At 42.7% G+C, this 20,525-nt stretch overlaps 1 protein-coding gene across 17 annotated transcripts in view; it reads right to left on the bottom strand.

The window, feature by feature from the left end:
- tcf7l2 (transcription factor 7 like 2) overlaps window positions 1–20,525 on the bottom strand; it is a 92,990-nt gene that overhangs the window by 47,113 nt on the left and 25,352 nt on the right. For 9 of the 17 annotated variants that reach the window (XM_042397023.1, XM_042397024.1, XM_042397030.1 and 6 more), the window contains exons 4-5: window positions 13,172–13,273; window positions 6,084–6,143 (exon numbers count right to left, since the gene is read on the bottom strand). In XM_042397023.1, the coding sequence (XP_042252957.1) occupies window positions 6,084–6,143; window positions 13,172–13,273 (162 nt within the window). The remainder of the gene's footprint in view (window positions 1–6,083; window positions 6,144–13,171; window positions 13,274–20,525) is intronic. The other 8 variants (XM_042397041.1, XM_042397031.1, XM_042397034.1 and 5 more) reach the window with 1 other exon arrangement.

The following is a 20,525-nucleotide window of genomic DNA, read 5'->3' as shown; positions in this document are numbered from 1 at the left end:
CAGTAGCGCTGCACTAAGGATTCTTCCCAACTTTGGTGACAGGCTTGTTTATTCTTTTCCCAGCATGCAATTCTCTGCATCTTTCAATGGCGAAGTCTGGCCAATGCTGAGCGTCTATACCACATCTTGCTGATGAGAAAAAAATAATCTGACATATTAGTTTAGACTTCTCTCCCATGAAAAAAAAAAAACAGCTCATATACCGTCAGGATTGAGCCATCTCTCCCTTCATCCAAAATCTCTAGTATGATGATCCTCCTTAATCTCATGGAATCTGGGTCTCCTTTTCACCCCATCACACTTCCCTCCCGCTATTACATGACTGATTTATTAACAGACATTTTACCCAGCTATTCAATTAGAGCAGACTTCTTTGAAAGGCTGGAGAAATAAATACAAAAGCATGTGCGCACCTGCACAGGTATGCAAGAGCAGTCAAATCGCAGCGTCACCTGCCTCAAAGAAATGTCCCAAACTTCCAGGACTATTAGAAAAAACAAAACAAAACAAAAAAAAAAAAAAAAAACAGGAGGCAAAGAGAAAAAAAAAAAAAACACTCAAAGAAACTGACTGGGTAGGAAAATAAGTCTCACATCAAATTCCTTCCCGGGCCGAGACAAAAGCAGGGCCCTGCATTCAGACACAGACTTGGAAGATGGAGAAGAAAAAAAAATAACAACACGCACATCAAAACCAGAGCCAAACAAATCCAAAAGAAGCTCAGATAGGTCTTCACTGGAACTGCCAAGAGAAATAAAATCAAATAAATTGGGGGGTTAGTCTCGTTCAGGCTGGTCCGACAAACCTGAAAACACTGTTTAGAATATACAAGGAAGGTGACGGAGGACGATGCTAAATGACTCAGAAAGCAGATACCCGGTGTTTACCCCTGCAAACTCTAAAGAAAAGCCCCCTCTCCTGTTATAAGGGGGTGGGAACAGAAAACTGAATTCAAAGCAGCTTAAGTGCTCTCTGGAATCACTCAGCATTCCAGCGACTTCAACACGCACACATCCACAGAGTTCAAATATGACTGTGACAGTGTATTCATCCATAACTGTAAATTGTTCTTTGGGGAATTTGGCGGGGCTTCACATTCTCCCCAATCTCCCCCCAACTCTAGCTCCCCCGCTCCTCTTTCCCTTTCCAAAACACTGTCTCCATCACTCTCAATCACAAGCTGCATGTACACATATATACGACAGCCATAGCGATTGTGGGATCGCTCATCACTAGGTCATTACAAAACCAGAGAGGCCGCATGGTGATCTGGGGCTCATAATGAAGGACACACCAATTTTTTGGTGCGTCCTTCAAACTACTTTTGTAGTTCATTACAGAAAAAATGATTACTCGAATCTTTCAGGTACATGTGGTTGGTACATGTGGTGGAAGCATAACGGATTCATTCTAAAACACTCTTAATTAATCTTAGCACTGCCCTAGTAACCCACAAGGTATCCACACAAGTAAAGGGTATAAATATAGTATGTGGCAACAAGATTCCTGAAAGGCTTCAAGTGTCACAATATCTGAGTGTCAAAGCTTTACTGGTGCGACTGGATTCTCAATGATAACAGAGAAACCATTTATCAAGATAATATGTATATTCTTAAAGGTATACTATGCAGGAATTTTCGGTGTTTGTAAACACACAGTACTCAAATTTGGCCCCTCCTCACCGGCCCAATGAGTGAGAGAGAGAGAGAGAGAGCGAGAGAGAGAGAGAGGTGGTGGTCGCTCGAGCTAGTGAGTGAATGAAGAGAGCGAGCTGTGCTGGCAAGAACGAAGCTGTGAATCAGAGTAATAAAACATTCTAAAGCACAAATAAACACACCCACTCTCTGCTCTGCATGTGTGTGTGTCGGTCAAACCGACACACAGACAGCAGAGGAGCAGCACGCAGCAGCACTCTGCACACAGCAGAGGAGGGAGGCGGAGAATCAGGGTAAACACTGAATCAAATAAAAACACAGCGATCTAACCTGGTCGCTGTGCTACGAGTCCCGACCTCACACACTGCATGCTGTTTTGGCTGGGGGCTACGCACCCACTGCCCAAAACTTGCAGCCAAGTGGGTAGCTCAGGGTCTGAAAAGTCAAGCCGATGCATAAGTGCCTTAAACCTGCATTCTTTCTGATGGCCAGCAGGGGGCGACTCCATTGGCTCCAAAAAGAAGTCCAATTGTATAGAAGTCAATGAGAAAATGACCCTACTTCTCACTTGATTTATTACCTCAGAAGTCACTTTCCTAATGAGTTAAAGGTCTCAATCGCTAGTTTCAAGTCTTTTGGTCGCCTAAAAAAGTCTTGTTAAGTGTTTGTTGTACTAAAAGACTCTCTAAGGAGTCGGCTGTTCAGTCTTTCCAGTAAGTACATTTTGTTTTAATGGTTTTACGCCTGCTTTTCGCTAGCAAAAATTAGCATTAGCATTAACATTATCACAATTAACAAAAGACTGTATATGCACCGTACTAACCCAGCTAGCGCTAGAGTTAGCTCCACTCTCTTGTCCCAATATGGTCATTTCTGGCCCCAAAAATCCAAGATGGCAACAGTCAAATCACCAAAGTTGAGGCTTCAAAATGGCAGTCCACAAACCAATGGGTGATGTCATAGTGACTCTATCCATATTTTTCACAGTCCATAGCTGCAGCCCAGAAGCATCCCGAACACAGCAAAATCATAAGGAAATTATAAATTAAAGGTTTATGGAGGGGTCTCTACAGATAAATACATCGGCACACACTTCTAGTGGGTCATAAGTGATGACTGAGAGGGATAACTTTTGTATGAACCTATACATTGTTTTTTTTTTTAGCAAAATCCTGCACAGTATACATTTAAAGGCCTTATTACGGCAAATCAAAGTACTAAAGTTTCTCCTAAGGACCACTAAAATTTTACCTTGACTTGTCACTCTTTAGAAACTTTCATCTAAAATGTGCACAGGGAAAAAGCACTCACTACTCTTGCTTTTTTTGTGACAGAGTGAACCCAGGTCACCAGTTTTCCTCAAATTGGCTGCCATGAACACATATTTATGTCCAAGACCCTGATACAAAACAATGAATTAAACAAGACATCCAATGCTGTCTTTACAGACTCTTACAGATCAGATAAACATCTACCCTCAACTTTTCTCCTTCTGCTTCCCACAATTTATTCTGGTTGTTGTTCTTGTCGTATTTAACTGACAGCTTCCTACAGACGGAGAAACCCGGACTTTTCTTTGTTATGATTGGATGGCATTAATACACACGCACACACAAAATGAGTGTGCTCCTCTAAAAAGTTATTCTCAACTTCAGAAAGAAGCCAATTCTATATTTTACGATCTCTTTTGTGACTTAAAGGTCAACGGTTTAATGATGGTCATGTACGTGAAGTATATGCATGCTACGTGGTGTCTGTGTGCACACATGTGTCGATGTCAACACTCATGAGCCAAAAACTATTCTAAATTCTGCAGGCCACCCCTGGGATATTCACTAAATCACTTCACCCTGTTCTCAAAAGTTCACTTCCAAACTTCCTGGAAAAGGGAGCAGACATTTCTGAGGAATAACAAAGAGGGTTAGTGAGAGTAATAACATTGTGTTTAATCCCACACAATTCTGCCTCGTACCACAGTGAGAACAGCAAGCCAAGGGGGACTTGCAGCAAAAACAAATCAATGCTGCTGCAGACAGGATGTGTGTTAGCAACGCACAGCAACAGAATCAAATATCAGGAGTTTGTCTTCAACAAAAACTCCACAAATTAGCTAAATGATGCGTCACTGTGCCGTAACTTGAAAAAAAAAAACAACAAACATTTTCAGCTGAGTGCAAAAGTTATGTATTAACATTGCGTCTCTACTTTTCCTCTGCTCTCCTCCTGCCCCCTTCTTCCCTTTCTACGTAGTTCCCCTCCTCTTTGTGGCTCAGCTCAAACCTCAGCCCCTTCCATACTGCTGCTGGGGGAAAAAAAAAAAAAAAAACAAGGTCATGGATCGCCTTACTCCAGCCTGCCTCCGTATGGTCATAACCCCTCCTTCCCTTGCCTCCCCTCCACACCTTCCCCTACCAGCCCCTCTCACTCTAAACCTCATTCCATCACTGTGGCCAAATCCGCCTCATCCATCCTCCCTCCCTCCCCCTGTTTCATTTCTTCCCTCCCCTCCCCTCTTCTACACTCCCACCCTTCCCGTGCCCTCAGCCCAGTGCTAATTGGTAAATCTGTTGAACCATGCCAGCCCCAACAATGAGACACCTGGAGTTCTGTCAAAACAAGTTTCCCTGTGAAACAGCCTCCAGTGTTAATACAGTAGCGTAGGGAGCTGCCGGGTCTGTTGTCGTTCACGAGGCTGGCCGCAGAACGGAGCCGGCTGATCGCGCTATCAGGGGAAATTTATCAAACATGAGTGCACTGGACAGTCAGTTTATTAGGAGTGGTTCATCATAAATTAGATTATTGATACTACTTCTGAACTTTGATCCTAATTCTTTGTGCAAATGAAGTATTGCCAAATCATGATTACCACATCTTTCTGAAGCCTACTTAGTTGTGTTTTTTATTTTTATCCCGTCGCTCAGTATCCGCTTCACACAAGCCTGCAACTCAGATCACGGGGGGTTAAATGAGTTCACAGTGTTGTATGCAAACACATGAAAGTTATAACATGACCTGACCTACCCTTGACTACCTGTCATCTAAAACTCAAGTCACACCTTAGGCGCAAGGATACTACACATACGCTAGTGTAGACAAAGGTGTGTTTGTAAGACACAAACACACACATGCAGAAAGACAGACAGGCACACCCAACAGTGATCCTGCCAGACCTTGTCAAACAAGTTCTAGCAAAGGCGCTTGTATAATAAAGGGAGGGGAGGCAGGCAGCAAGTCGACATGCGGAGAGGAATGTTTTTTTGTTGTTTCTTATTTTCCAAATCCTGGTAGTCTACACATCACATTAATAGCTGTTTGCACAATCAAGAATGATTTACCTTCTTTCTTTTTTTCCCCCTTTTCTTTTTTTTTTTTTTTTTTTTGAAGGACTCATGTTATTTACTGCCAACAAAGGCCCTGCAGAGTGTGCAAAATCAACAAGCAATTGATTAGTCAAACAATTCAAGTAGGCAATCCACAGAGCCGCGGTCGCCTCAGAGGAGATTAATAAGTTCTCCTTTGGGCTTCGCAATGCAAGCGTCCTCCCAGCTTCACAGAACCTAACTGAGGCAGACCTAAACACGACTTACTGATGTCCTCGGCATGTCAGCTTCGCAGTAAGATCAAGACTAACTTTATTTACATTTAGGCTCCACTTTCTTTTGAATAACAGCTCCTGTTCGAGATGTCGTGTTTAGGTTGAGTCATCTATAAATCAAATCATCAACCGGTGGACATGAACAGCTCTTTTTTTTGGCTCATTCCGTCTTTTTATTTTTTATTTTTTTATTCAGAGCCAGATTCTGTTAATAAAGAGAATTCTCTTCAAAACAGCTGCTTAAGGAGATCCAAGCAAAACAGAAAGACTCCCTCCTCCTGCCGTTGGATTGTAGACTAATTCAAACCAAATATATCCACATTTTTTGTGACAATGACTCCCCCAGCTAAAAAGGTCAGGCACAAGACAAATAAAGAAGGAAAACTGTATCCTTGACACGCAGAAATGAGTTAAAAGCCAAACAAAGCTGAACAAGTAACATAACATGGCTGTCTCATGAAGCTGGACACTCTCTAATGTTTCTTTAACAAAAAAAAAATGAAATTAAAAAAAAAAAAAAAGATCAAGCACATCGGTCAACTGTGTGAGGAATGTACCATCCAAAATAACTACTTTCCCACAAATCCCATCATCTGTATAGGTATTTTAGACATGAAAAAAAAGCACATCAGCATCAAAGCAGCAGCACTGTATTAGCACAAAGCACAACACAGCATGATCATCATCATCATCATCATCATCACCAGGATTTAGGTTTTTCATTCATTATTTTGGGTTTAAAATCATCAATTTGTTAAATCAGTTGTTAATTTGTGTGTGGAATCAGCCAAAAAAACCCAACAAGATATTTTTGGAATTCAAAGGTCTCTCACCAAATGAAATTGGTGAAGGCTCAGATCTGACTGTCCGGGGAATTCCCAGCAGAAGGGCCCCTGAAAGGCAAAGATGGATGTTCCCAAGTCACACAATTATATCAGCTCTCCATCTCGCTTTCTCTCTCTCTCTCGCACACACACACACACACATACACACACACACAAACACATCTGCACACAATTCCAGCTGGCCAGGGTTTATGCAAAAGGAAACGTGTTCTCCCTGGAAATAATGTATCCACTGGCTTTTTAGTTATTTAAACTACTACCCTCATCTCTGCTGGCTCAGCTTTCTCCTGGGTGCATGTTCGACCCCATTATTACTCATTTTACACAGAGAGAATAGGAGAAACCTGGCTCTGCACTGGTTACATGGCTGTTGGTACTGGCTGGCTGGTTGTTAAAACAATATGTCACTTTGGTAGAACATTTTATCTCCTCAGCAGCCACACCTTCGCAGATGTTCAGATGTGCAGTCATCTGGTCTGAGGATTCACTGTCACCACCAAACTTTGGCGCCGATTTCTGAGGTCTAAATGTCAATAGCCTGAGTTGTCCGAATGAAGTTTTTTCTCATGTGAGAGCTGTTCAAAGTGCAATTATAAAGTAAATTAAAGTAAGAAAATGTGCTGACAGTGGCTCCCCAGAGCAGTAACTTCTGCTATTTTTATTACTAAAAATTTTAATTGCTCAAAAAGAAAAGACTTACTAGCTGTTCAAATACAAGTTTCTTTAAAGGCCATCAGAGGTTAACCTGGAAGATTTATATCTACTGCCCCTAAGAGCAAAAATCAGGTATATCATCATATCTCTTTGTCAGATATCAGGAGATGATAGAGGACAGGAAAGGAAGAAAAGAGGAAGAAAAACAGGTAAAGGGAGATATTGATTTCCTAAGGAAGAAAGGACACGCTAGTAGAAGTCTCAGAGCATGCAGAGAAAAGCAACATGGCCTTTAGTTTACTGAAGGGCTACAGTACCTAAAAGCTACTGTGCAGGTTGCTTTCTCTGCACTGAGATCACTAGGTTCTATTTGTACTTGTGCTTAACCCCGGGGCCAGATAGATAACTTTTCATAACAGCCATACAGTGAACACTGTGGTTATAGGTGAAACACGCACACTCACACACACTTACAAATATGTATTACCCTTTTAAATGTGCGTGTCCGACATAGAGTCACACTTTCCCTGGGGTAGCGTAAGTTCACAGGGGTTATATAACAGTCAAATACCACAGCAAGGAAAAAAAAAAAAAGAGGACAATGGCCCTAGAGTTATTCACTCACACAGAAACACACAGAGGCAAAACAAAAAGCTGCTATTCACATTTCCTACAATCAGATGTAATGGGACTTTTCAAACGTTCTGACTTTTAAAATATTTGTTAGTTTGCACTTGTCACGAGTGTTGCTTTTAAACCCCATGGGCCGTTTTAAAGTGTCGTCACTTTAAAATGTTTAGGTGTTTCTGTCAAGTCAATAAAAGGGGCAAGAAGACTCTTCAGTCATTGTTGTGGTGTTGTTGCTGACTAAGCCAACACTGAGTGGATTGTCTGTGGGAACAAGCGGCCGTCCAGACTGCTGGACAGATACAATGACTGAGGTGCTCTCATTTTCATTGTCACAGTTCCCGGGCCTGACGCCACGTCTCGACAGCCTCAGATTTTGGCCTGAGCTTATGATGTAAGCGTGACCCCTTGAACAAACGTCTTGTCTGGAGAAGACAGTGAGAGACAGCGGACAGGCACAATGGACTCTATCTTAAGTCTGGACCACGTGCCAGAAGGCGTGGGCAATACGGATAATGGATATTTAAGATATATGTAATGTCATATTCCTGTGTCAAATATCATGATACACTACGTTTTCTGGGAACTCAACTGAGAAAACACTTCTGAGTAAAATAACCAGATAGGAATGTCATTTTGGCTTGTTCAGTGGATTAAAAATCTTTAAAAAAAAAAAAAAAAAAAAAGTATTTTTAAGCAATAGTTCTGGATCCAAAAGTGACCATGTCAATAAATAAATATGTGAGATATGAGCTTTCTCTTGCAGCAAAAGCTAAGGTTGGGTGCATGCACAGAAAGAAGACAAAGGTGGGGAGGGGGGTTATTTTGAAAAAGACTAAAAAAGAGGAGGGAAAGAGCAGCTTAAGGTCGGCATAAGTCAGGACAGAGAAAGCCTTCTAGGTAAAGTCCTCAGGACAGTGTGTGGGTGGTGCCTGCTGACCATGGGGTCGCTAATTAACAGCGGAGGAGGCAAGGCCTCCCAGAGTCCTGAGCAATTGTCTGGCCAGCCCAGGTGCATGGCCCATTCAGACCACAGGAAGCTCCCTTTATCCCTATTTCTGCAGAATGGACAGAGAAGCGGTCAAGGAGGGTGAATGTGATCCCAGCTCTGTCTTTTCTAACACTGACCTAGAGTAGCAGTCACATGCCCATCTAGTCCTTAGGCCCATTGTAGGGATCCACAGAGTCATTGTGGCGTGTCTTTTCTCAATGCTCGGCTAAAAACGCAGTTCTGTTGAGTTTTTTTATGATATCAAAAAACACGTCAGCTCTTTTCACACATCCTCTTTCCAGTATGCATTCTTTGGAGAAACAAGTTGGACTGAATGGGAATAAAATGAGCATGTTCACTGGTTGTAAAGGCTCAGGTGGGAGGTCTTGCCAGCCGTAAAAACGGCCAGATTCCATCACTTCCTCCACACTAATTACCATACACTTGGAGCAAGTGCCCTCCCTCTCTTCGTCCCCGAGCACCATGCTTCACTACCTCTGACACACACACACTATAACACACAGTGAGGCGCAGTTGGGAAATGGTTAACACTCCAGCCGTCCCCTGCTGCCAGTGAAAGCCCACAAAACAATGGAGACATTGTTCGACTAGGGCTAGGCTCTAGACGCTAAGGCTGTGTATGCGTGTGTGTGTGTGTGTGTGTGTGTATGTGTGTGTATGCACGTGAATGTCAGGAAAGTAGTTTGTGTGTGTATGCTCTTGACATGTGCACGTTTCTGCCCCAATTCCCAGAATGGCAAATTAAGAAACATGATTCAGTCAGACTGCCTTGCATCACAGTGTTAAAAGAATCTTTCTACACTTCGTTCTAGATGAGCTGTTTTTTTTTGTTTTTTTTTTATCTAAAGGTTGAAAAAAAAGTTTCATCACATGACTGTGAGATGTTATGCCAAATAATGTCATGACATTACTAATATGAACCTGGACTCCAGCTGAGCCCTTTACTGAACGACTGCAATCAACACACACACACACAAACACACACACACACAGAGTGGATTTACAAAACAATCTGGTATGGTATGTTATGTTGTGTTACTGGGTTAATGCAATAATCGCTGTGAAAGTAGTAAAAAAAAAAAAAAAAAAAAAGACACAACGTCCTAAATTCATCCACCGCAAGATTCCAAGTCCACAATGTAAAATTAAAACATCACAATAAAAAAAGGAAAGTTGGCAAAGCAAGGACCTGTTTATGATCTTTCCCTCAGGAGCTGTGTGAGGCATAAAAATGTTCCTTGGAGTCTCTCCCTCAAAAAACACACATCAATAGGTGGATAAATATTGAATAACTTTCAGCCAATGGCATAAAAGTTCAGCGGCGGCAGGTTTGGAGGATGCCTGCGGGGTGGTCAAGCACTTCAAAAAGGTGGGCCTGCGTGGCCCCCTTTGAGGGCATGGTAAACAGGGGCATACGGTGTGCTCCTCAGAAAGACCAGCCCGCATGAGGTCACTTCCTCTTTTCTCGGCCGATCCTCCAGCATTCCCCTTCGACTGAGCCTTCCAAGCCAGGAACGAGACCGTCTCTCTGTATCTCCGTCCCTGTGCATCTTTCCTCCATCGTTCTCCTCCGCCATGACTTTATCTACGACCATCTATATCTTACACTCTATCTCTCAATGTCTCTCTATTGTTGTTTCAACTGGCTCAGGGTCACTTAGACTTTAGATCACTCTTATCTAGCAGGTCAATCGACGGTTTCTTATCACTGCCAATGCAGTCTATCTAGCACTCCAGGTAGAGAGAGGTCAAGGTGCCTGAGTATTTCTTCGCATTTGTAAACAAAAAGAAACTACCGTTTATTGATAAGGGGTTCACATACTGGAACATGCAGGCCATCTTGTAGTAGAAAAAAAAAAGAGAAGCTTGACTGATTGAGTGACACTCGCGGGAGTCCGTGTGGGGTTATCATCGGCATTCACGATGCTGTCCACAGTAATCTGTCTTTTCTATATGTACGACAGCAAGTATGATGCAAACTAGGGAAACATTCAATCACACTTCCTTCTCAGTCAGAGGTAGATGCTGGAGCAGGATGGAAGGAGCGCCAACAATACAAGCTGCGTTTCACATTCAATTTCATCACTTGCGCTAACAGCAAGTTGTGTGCCTATGCAGCGATGCTGCAATGCCTCTGATCTTACCAGCCTGTGTACTCTATCAAACAGATCACAGTAGGGCTGGGCAATATGACCACAAATATTACAATATATTCTCTCATATTGATCAATGTCAGCACTAATAACGATATGGGTTTAATAGTGCTCCCATTGCTCCTTTCTGTCTTTGCTTGTTTTTTGCTAAAGCCAGAAGAAAGAAAGAAACCAGAGGGTTCATTTAAGTTTCAGATACTGAATTATTTATCATCAAAATCCAACTGTTTTCTTGACCCTACAAAAACACCTTCAGGATTTGGGAGAGTCTCTTAACCAAATTATTTTCTTAGTTGTGGCTAAAATCACCATATCATCTTTAGTCAGAAACATCAGATCACGGTGAGGCCTATCTGTCTCCAAAATCAAACAGAAATCCAACAATACTGCTGATAAACAAACTGATGAACAGCAGTAATAATGTAGTGTTATTAAATAACCTCACCATGGTAATATGCATACTGTTAATTAAAATGTTTAGTCTTATTGGCAATTTTCTGTTACTGTTAAACAACTGTACACATGCTTCAGCTTAATGTGGCATATCACAAACCTGTACAGTATGCTGCAGGGGATGTTCATTTTCATAGGGTGGGAAAAATTTGTAGTGATTAAGATATGTTGTTCAGTATTTTGTCTAACTTGAAATAACCTAAAATCCACCATATGACTTAAATTATGTTTTGCTGACTGAAGTTTGTTTTCGCCTGACAGCCAATTTCTGCTTTGTGATGAGTTGTGGGTGTTGCCTGTTTGTTCTAAGCCTTGATTGTTTGTATTGCAATTTTCTGTGTACATTGAGAAAGACAGATGCTTAAAAATATTTTCCCAAAAATAAATTCCAAAGGTGTTTTATAGCCAATTTTTGCACCGAACTCTACATCTAGCGATCTAATTAAACAAATAATTACAACAATCTTATGTTTCTTATTTATTCTAAAAAGTTGGACCTGCAAAGGATACATTTTGTTGTTCTCAGACTTCATTTATAAGTGAATCGTAAAGCAGGCGTTTAGGTGGATGTGAGGTGGTAAGTATTTACAGCCATATGACTCATAGCAGGATAAAACCTCAAGTATTTACCTGCAGCTTTTGCTGCCTACGACCAGTTTAATGACTTCATAGGAGTTGGAACTCTTTTCCTCAGCGTCTCCTAAAATAACAGAGCAAGAAGAGGCCCCTGAACTCTTTGGTATAAAAATAACACAAGCATCGCAGGGGAAGATAAGGAGGGCCTGAGCTGGGCTTGTTTTGTTCAGAATAACACTGTCATCGCGAGCTCTTTGTCATAAAGACAACTTTTGACAAGGTTTCTGTTTCAAATAAACAGCCTTGTCGACTCCTGCTATTTTAAGATGTGCTTAACTTAAATTGGCAAAATACCAAGGAGGCCTTGGTTTGCCAACTTTTGAGTAACTGCTAGAGATGGTATTTATTACAGACCATAAAAGTAACTGAACTGATCAAATGTCAAATGTGATTCAGGGACAGTGTATCTTGACAGTGTAATTCTGTGGTTTTGTGTGAGCTCTAGAACCATAATGACTACAAACTGTGTTGTTACACAGAAACATAAAGGGTCAGCCATGTATTATTAGCTCCAGCACTGGACCGTTACCACAGGAGATATGGTATTCATGAGCCTAGAAACTTGGAAGGATTCTCCATCTAAAAATCATTACACACTTTTCAAATTTTGATTTTCATAACTATATGTAGAAGATGCACGACTTCCAAACAAAAGAAACAACTGTGCCAATAATGGCCCAGGGCATTCATGGTCACCTCACTAATTCAGCTCAATCCCCACTCTCATTGATTTTCCTGGCTCGCTAACCCGGTGACCACATACGTACACCTCCCTATGTTTAACCTTTCCGCTGACCTCCTGAAAACTTTATGCCTTTGGCTAACTACTAAGTTCACGTACAACTGTTCATTCTACAGCTGCTAGCCTCTAAGATATTGACATGCCTGGGGTGGATGCTCTGTTATGTGTATGTACAGCATATGCCCCTATGGCTGTCAAGCCAACTCTCCTGCCAGAGTACTCCTCCAACTCCTTGAATAGGGTAATCAATGTTGAAGGAACGCCCACACTTCCCTCAAAGACATTATGTTAGCAGCCCAGCATTAGCTCATTCTCCTGAAACTTGTCAACATTAGACTGGTTTTCCATAATCATCTGGCTCAGTACAAGGCTAGGCTGGGAGTTATCATTTTCTGTGGGATTACAAGTGGCGTAGCCGTCCAAAAAACAACTGCTGTACCTGCCACAGTGGCAGCCCCGACTGCCATTAAGCCTCTTGATCACTCACCAACTAAAGGATCTACTTTCTGGGATTCACAAAACTCTCATAGTCAAAATCTACATGTACATAAAACTGCAAGTTTAAATAAAACTGAGTGGGTGTGTTAGTGACTCTGATTTAAGGGTAAATGCAAACAAATATGCATTTTTCCAGTCAAAACATCCATTCATGGACAAAAAAAAGGGGGGGGGCTATAACCCTGAAGATGTTTTCAGGACGGATTAGAGAAGGAAAGCAGGGTTTGTTTGTCTTTCTGTCATGAAGAAGTGAAGAAGAGCTGGGAAATAGAGGAGAGGTACCGAGCGTAGTGTTACTTACAACGATGTGTGCCGGTGACGGGGACCTGGCATCTTTAAGTGCTTGTCTACTCTGAAGACCTCCTGGTTGAACATCTAGCAGGGGCCATTTCATCTGTAGGTACTGAATGGCAGAAAGGAAACAGAATGGAAAGAAAGAAAACAAAACATGTTAACAATGCAGAAAGCAAAAACCAAAAGAACAAATTAAAATAAGACAAAAAAGGTAGACGACATTTCTTGATGGGTGTATGGGTGTGGGAAACTCAAAAACATGGAGCGGCAAATAAAGATCATAAGGCGGATGGTAGATGGGGTGAGGATGGCCTCAAGTATGCAATATGAGAGTTCAGCAGGAGTGCACATGGTAGTTGAGTAAACTAAATCACACATATTTTAGAAATGTACAAAACAATACTGCTCTTGTTCACAGTGAGTAGGAAATTCTGAAAGAAAAAACTATTTGGTTTAAGTTTATCATAAAGTGGCTGAGACGTGACGAACTGACTCATGACTTGGGAGTTGGGGGAGGGCAGAGGTTAAAAGTAGTATTGTACACAACTTATGGCTCTAAGATGACCTAATGTCATAAATGTGACTGTTGTCAAGACTTTTATTGGAACCCATAAAGAAGTTAAAGCATGGCGTCTCACCACGCTCCTCTGAGGCTAAACCTCCTGACTTATCCCATAAATGATTGACTTGGCCTCTATCAGAAGTCACTCTTTCTCCCAACCTTTTGCTTTCTGTCTCTCTCTCTCTCTCTCTCTCTCACACACACACACACACACACACACACGCACACACACAGAAAACAGATAAGCAGAAACAAGGGTCATGAGAAACATCTGTCTGTTATAAAATGGGTGGAGTCCTTATAATTTGATAACATGTGCTGTGTTGACTGTTCTACCAAAATGGTCTATCTTGTACCTTTTCCTAGAATGGTCCACTGTCATCATCTCCATATTTCCGATCATAATAAAATCATAATAAAACATGGCAGATATCCACGACTGCTGTTGTGGATATTTATTGAGAATCATGTGATATCACCTGCCAAATTCTACCATCTCTGTCACAACACTCTGGCCAGACAGCAGATTCTCTATAAATTTGTCAGCCACTGAAAGCCTGGTGCTGACCTTGCTGCAGTATGTGGTCCAAACTGTGCTTATCAATGTCACGGCCACCTAGTATGAGGAAAAGAGGTCACGGCAGCTGTTTCAGTTCTAAGGCATTTGGAATGGCTACTTCTCTGAGAACACTGGAAGAGGGAAACTTCTGTTGAACTGTATATCAGGAGTGACAACTGTAAACATTGTAACACCAATGACCTTTGCAAATCCGCTCTCTCAATTGCCTTAAAGATGATGGGAGTTCCCTGGATTTCCTTGCAATTAAATTTGAAAAGGCACAATGAAACCCATTTTGAGTTCAATTTAAATAACATGCCAAATACATGAAGCCCTTTCAGAAAAATCCTATAAATAATGTTCACACTCAAATGAAAAATCCACAAATTTTCCACAAAAAAAGGAGAATCAGGGACGATTATTAGTACTGGCCAATTAGGGTAACAAGCATCACTTTATTTGGTGGCCCAAAGGCAGAGTCATGAAAACGGATATGGTTTAAAGTCTCAATCATTCAGAGGCCTCAATGACTGTAGTTTGATCCTATTGGACTCTTATCAAATAATATTCCTGGATTGATTGAGATCATGTGTTTTTTTGCAGTAATTACATAAGTTCATACAATCCTGCTGAATGTCATAATTATCTCACCATCATTTTTGGCCCAGAGCCCAGGATCACATGTTGGAACTTGTTGACAAAAGGTTTATGCGTAGCACTTTTTAGAAATTATGACTAACCATCACCCTGTCCTCTAACACACACTATGAAATGCAGACTAAGCTATGGTTCTGTGGTAATGCTTTGGCAGTTTTATGGTGTCGCAGGTATATTAGATTCAATTTCTTCGTGTTGCCATCCAGCAAGAGTGACTGCTAGTTTGTATGTATGTCTGCGAGAGTGTGAATGTGTGTGTATATGTGAGTCAGTGCTGGTCAGAGTGAGCGTGTCGCGACCCTTCCTGAGACTGTGTCTAAATCAGTGGTAATTAGCGAAGAGTTCACTGTGGGGTGCCTGCCAGTGGTAGACGCTGGAGGGAGTTATTGACTCCATGTCCTCGGTTACAGACCCTGCAAGGGAAAAAACTGTTTGCTGCCTGGTCTTTCTCCACCACTACTACTCATTTATGACCCCAAGACAGCTTTTACTGCTAAAAAGTGGGTTTGTTTATGCTTGTTTGTATGTCCTGAGAGTGGAAAAAGGAAAGGTTGTAAAAACTCCAGAGTTGGGGTCTTGTGGGTTTTATGGACCCCCCGCACTGGGTATTAATTGCCATGAAGGGGAGAGAGGAGAAGGAGGAGGGGGGGGGGGAGTGGTGTTGTAACCGTAAAAGAGGAGGAAGAGAGTGACGGAGCTGCTGTCATCTATGAGGTAATTCAAGACAGTGTCCGTTGGTGCCAGAGGGGCTAGAAGACAGGCCATTGCTGGAGAGGAGAGGGGGGGGGGTAAATTGTGAATCCAGTTATGGGAAAGTCCTGCCACATCACATGTGCTTGTGCACACATGCTCACACATGCAAATATTCAAACACAGCTGCAGCCCACGGAGGGGTCTAGCTTGACGACATTCTGAGGAGCGTGAAGGTGACACCCCCGAGTGTGGCAACGCGGTAGACAGACATTGAAAGACTATAGAGAGAGGGGTGTTGCCGGAGCGCATGTCCTAACAAGTGGCTCCACTTCAGCCCTGCTATTGCAAATGTTCTCACACACTAATCTCTCCTGCAGGTTTTACAAGCATGCCAAGGAAAACGGAGCCCTGGCAAGCACCAGGCTTTCCGACCACCCCCTTCTTGGCCTCCTTCCTCTTTCTCCACCCGCCCGCCTGCCCCGCTAACGGACGCACTGCCTGGGCTTGAGTAGGCCATGACCTCTGACCCCTCTCTGCTGCTCCAAGCCCCTCCCTGTTCCCCACTCTGCGACCTGAAAACTCTCCTGCTATGAGGGGGCCCCCCGGGTAACTCAAGAGCCATTCCAATGTGACAAATTGCTCTGGAGTTCCAGGATAACTCTCTCTTCTCCTCTGTCTCTCCTCCTGCCCCCCCTCCCACACACACACAAACACTAACCAGCCCCCCTTGACAGACCCCCACCCTTGTAAGAGCCACCCAGTGGTTGGGCTCCGGCTCCGGGTCGTGCAGCAGACGGCTTCTCCCTCTCCCCTCTCCCTTTCAGCCTCCCACCCCTGTTCTCTTCCCCTACCCTGCGCCCCTCCTCGCCTGGCCAGCCCCACAATGGGAACTGAATGACTCAATTGTCTCTGATGAAGTGAAAGACAAGGGAGTCCTCTAAATCCTTACAGAGGGATGAACTCACTCTGACTGTCCCGATTTCCCCATCCTCTACAGCTTTCCCAAGCACATGAAGGGTTGGTGGTGGGGGGGCTGGAGTTGTTTACAAGGGCTACAACTAATGATTATTATCATTATTGATTATACTGTTTATTACTTTTGTTGTATTATTTAAAAAAAACACTAAACATGCCTGTCAGAAGTTCCAAGAGACCAAGGTCTTCAAATTGTTTGTATTGTCCAACCAATAGTTCAAAACCCAAAGATATTAAATTTAAAAGGAAATCTTCACAGTTGACAATCCAGAACCAATGAAGTTTGACATTTTTCCTTGATGAATGATTGATTGACTGTCATAATTGTTGTTGATTAATCCTATGGTGATCAAGTAATTGATTAATCCACTAATTCTTTCAGCGCTTTTGTTTTTTTACTATAAAATGTATGAATGGTGGTTTCTACAAGCATGCTGGACCACTAGCCCATACTTGAGTGACTGCTGCTGCACCAAGGTTTGGCATGTTATGAGCTACAGTGTGTTAACCCAGATCCTCCCTGAATGTCATCGCAGTAAAAAACAAGCTGGGTCCCTGGTCCATGTGTCACAGCTCGTGGCAGAGGGGAAGCCAGCCGGAGACAAATGGAGGGTCATCCTGAGGACTCACACATCATCCTCACACATTCACACACCGGCTTCCACCACTGTTTGTTACTAATTCAACAGCCAGGCACAGAAGCAATTTGGCCTAAAAATACTCCTTCCTGGCAACAGTACTAGACCTCCTAAAATAAAACATTTTTTCCACATCCTATCAAACATTAACCAAACGTCAATATATGGTATTGACAAATGAGGGGGAAAAAGTTTTCCTCATCATTTTTGTGTGAGTGTGTGTGTGTGTGTGTGTGTGAATGACAGACACAGAAAGTGCAGGATTGTTCTTCCCATTTCTGGTCAGCAACCAGATCCTTTTCCGTCAAGCTCCCATCTGATGTGTTTATCACATGCAGCCTTGGCGGCTGGAGTAGAAGCCACCGCACGGCTTGTTCGTTTTGTTTTGGATTAAGAGCAGAGGGTATCAGACCAATCAAACAAACAGAGCTCCTTATGTGCCAACATGGCTCCAAAACACTGGTCCACTTTCCAGTAGGGGACCATGGGACAGATGATGAGGATCGCTGGGGCTCCATCCAGCATTCCAGCCATGTCAGCAATATGAAAACAGGAGGGGAGACAGAGACAGACAGACAGACAGACAGACAGACAGACAGACAGACAGACAAGTAGCAGCTTGGGTTTAGAGTCAGCATATGGATGTTGGGTGTTGCTCTGGAGAATCCAGCAGATCTGCGACCCATCTGTGGCTGCCTCGCAAACATAACATAGCTCTACATGTGCATTACAGTCATTGTGTACAGATAACACGTGTACAATGACAGAGACAAACCCCTCCCCACCCCGCCCCACCCCACTGACATACTGTACATGCTTACTTGCACACCTGAATACAACAATGCTCACCCACATTCTAACATTCTGTGGTCGACAAGCCCGGCAGCTCCTCTGGGAGAGCACTCAGAGATGGGATTGACAGCTTGCAGATTACACCAATCAGACCGCTACTATAAAGAGCTTTATTAAAGTCTAAAATGATCAAGGCTAGTAAGAGGAGCCCATTCAAAGCTCTGCAAGTAAACTGCACAGAGCTTAAAAGATTAGCCCATCCAGTTTGACTACAATTTTATCCCTTTAAAAACAAGGGTTGAGCATATTCTCTTGATCTGTTGCAGATATTGTCGGGAGTCTTTGTCCTCACTAATAGGTGCAAGCGAAGACACAAACACGTGCTTAAATAAAAACATAAGTTGTTGAGGAGGGGACGCTAATTTTCTGTAATTGAGGGAGGGAGAAGCTTAATGCAATGCAGACCCCTTGAAATCCCCCAAGTAGACAAAAATTCACCCACGCACAAAGCTATATGATACATTGTTGTGTCTGTATGTGTGTGCCTGTGGAGGATTGGATTTACAGTAGAACCGATGGAAAGTAAAGTAAAGCAAGAATTCCAGGACAAAACTGGGCGAAAGTCAGCCGACACAAAAGGGCCCATCATGGCTGCTTTGGTTCAACCGATGCACATTTTATGAGTAAATATTAAAGAAAGAAAAAAACACCCCACCTGCTCTGATAGCCAGAGGCATTTTGCAACCAGGAAAATAAAAGTGGAATGTGGGAAGGCCTGGGGTTTGTGTGCCCTGGGGCGGGAAGGGGTCCGCTGGGCCTGTATTTACTCCAAAGCCAGAACCGCTTGGGGGTTCCACTGGCCCTGACAGCACTGGGGCCGCCGACCTGATCCAAAACCTCCCCATCTCACCTTCTACCCCTACCCCCTTTTTCCAACAATCTCCACCTCAAACTCCCTTTCTCTCTCTTTCTTGCAGAAAAAACCTCAACCTGACACTTTCATATAAGCCTTTGTTCCACAGGGGGAATGTGCACGTGACCGCTCCTTCCCCTCTACCCAACTCAGACTCCACTCACCCCTTAAAAATGACGCTGTGGAAATAGGATTGTGAAACTGCTATTGTTTAAAATATCCAAAAAAAAAGCATTGAAGTCTTTAACAAAAAAGCTGTTAGGTTTTAACTGATGTGTGCCCTTTCTTTAGACTTTCTGTCCATGAACACTTGACTTTTATCTGGCCTGTTCTGGAAGTTAGTTTCGCTCTTTTAAACACAGGTTCATGAGATAAGTATGGCTTTGCTCTGACACTGTTTACTTAGTAGGTGTGGACAAATGTGCTATTCAAACACCAGCTGATTGACCGGAAAGTTTCAAAGGATTGCGCAATACATAGCAGACACATTTCTTTCCAAAACTATCCAAAGAAGACAAAAATGTCCACTAGTCAAAAGAAGTAAAAAAAAAAAAAAATGGTTCTCTACCTTCAATTAAATTGATTGGATGATGACAGACTAGACCAAAGATTACACACACTTGGGTACACATACAGTATTCTCCAAGGAAGTGAGAGGGTGACACGATTGCAGTCCAAAAACACACCAGCTTCTCAACAAGCCTCAGAAAGTAAACAGCGTTCCATTTCTGACTTTTGCACCCCCTCTCCCTATCCCACTGTCCCTCTCACTGTGTCATTAAGAGTATATCTTGGCTGCTCTATAAATAGTGGCAGGGAGGGTGAAGGCCAGCAGGAGCTGGCTAGTCTTCCATCAGCCCCGCTAATGAACAGGCGCTCTGGCACCTTTAGTATCAGGCTCTGCAGCAGAATGCCTCTCCTTTCAGGTGTTTCTCCTGCTTCACAGAGCTGCTCTTCCATCTCAGTGACTCCTTCTCTGTCTTTCTTTTCTTTAACTCGGACTACACTAGTCTCTAAAATCACTAGGTTGACAAACTTAGTGGGTTACAGGTTATTGCAATGTTAATGCATGCAGCTTAATTGAGTTGTCTTATGTTGTAATCACAGTTAATTAATTGACAGAGTGGGGTTGCTCGTCAATACTCCCTAGTCTGGTTACTTTTTGTGTTTTGATTTTGTGTTCATGCCACAAAGGCTAAAAAGATATCTAAATGCCACGTGCTGAATAATTTTATTTATTTAACTTTTGGGCTGACAGCAAAACATCTTTCATCACATCATGTCACTATTAAAACCATAGCTAACTGCTTATATTAAAGGTGATCTATCAAATCATCAGCATGACAGTAAACAAGTTTCTCTACTTGCCTGCCTTTGAAATGTGTCAGTCTACCAGGTAACATGTCATCTAAATATACTACTCTGTGGGAACTGGATTTACTCGTCCTGCCTGGAACACAATTTGCCATTTATCAATTCCAAGAACTAATGAAGCCTCTTGGATGAGTGGTGAAACATTTTCAAGATTACAACAACAGGTAACAATGAATACAGTTGCCTTTGGTTTGGTAT

This window comes from Thunnus maccoyii, chromosome 20 (assembly GCF_910596095.1).
Source record: "Thunnus maccoyii chromosome 20, fThuMac1.1, whole genome shotgun sequence".
NCBI classification, from domain to species: domain Eukaryota; kingdom Metazoa; phylum Chordata; class Actinopteri; order Scombriformes; family Scombridae; genus Thunnus; species Thunnus maccoyii.
This window is presented reverse-complemented; position numbering and strand designations above follow the sequence as displayed.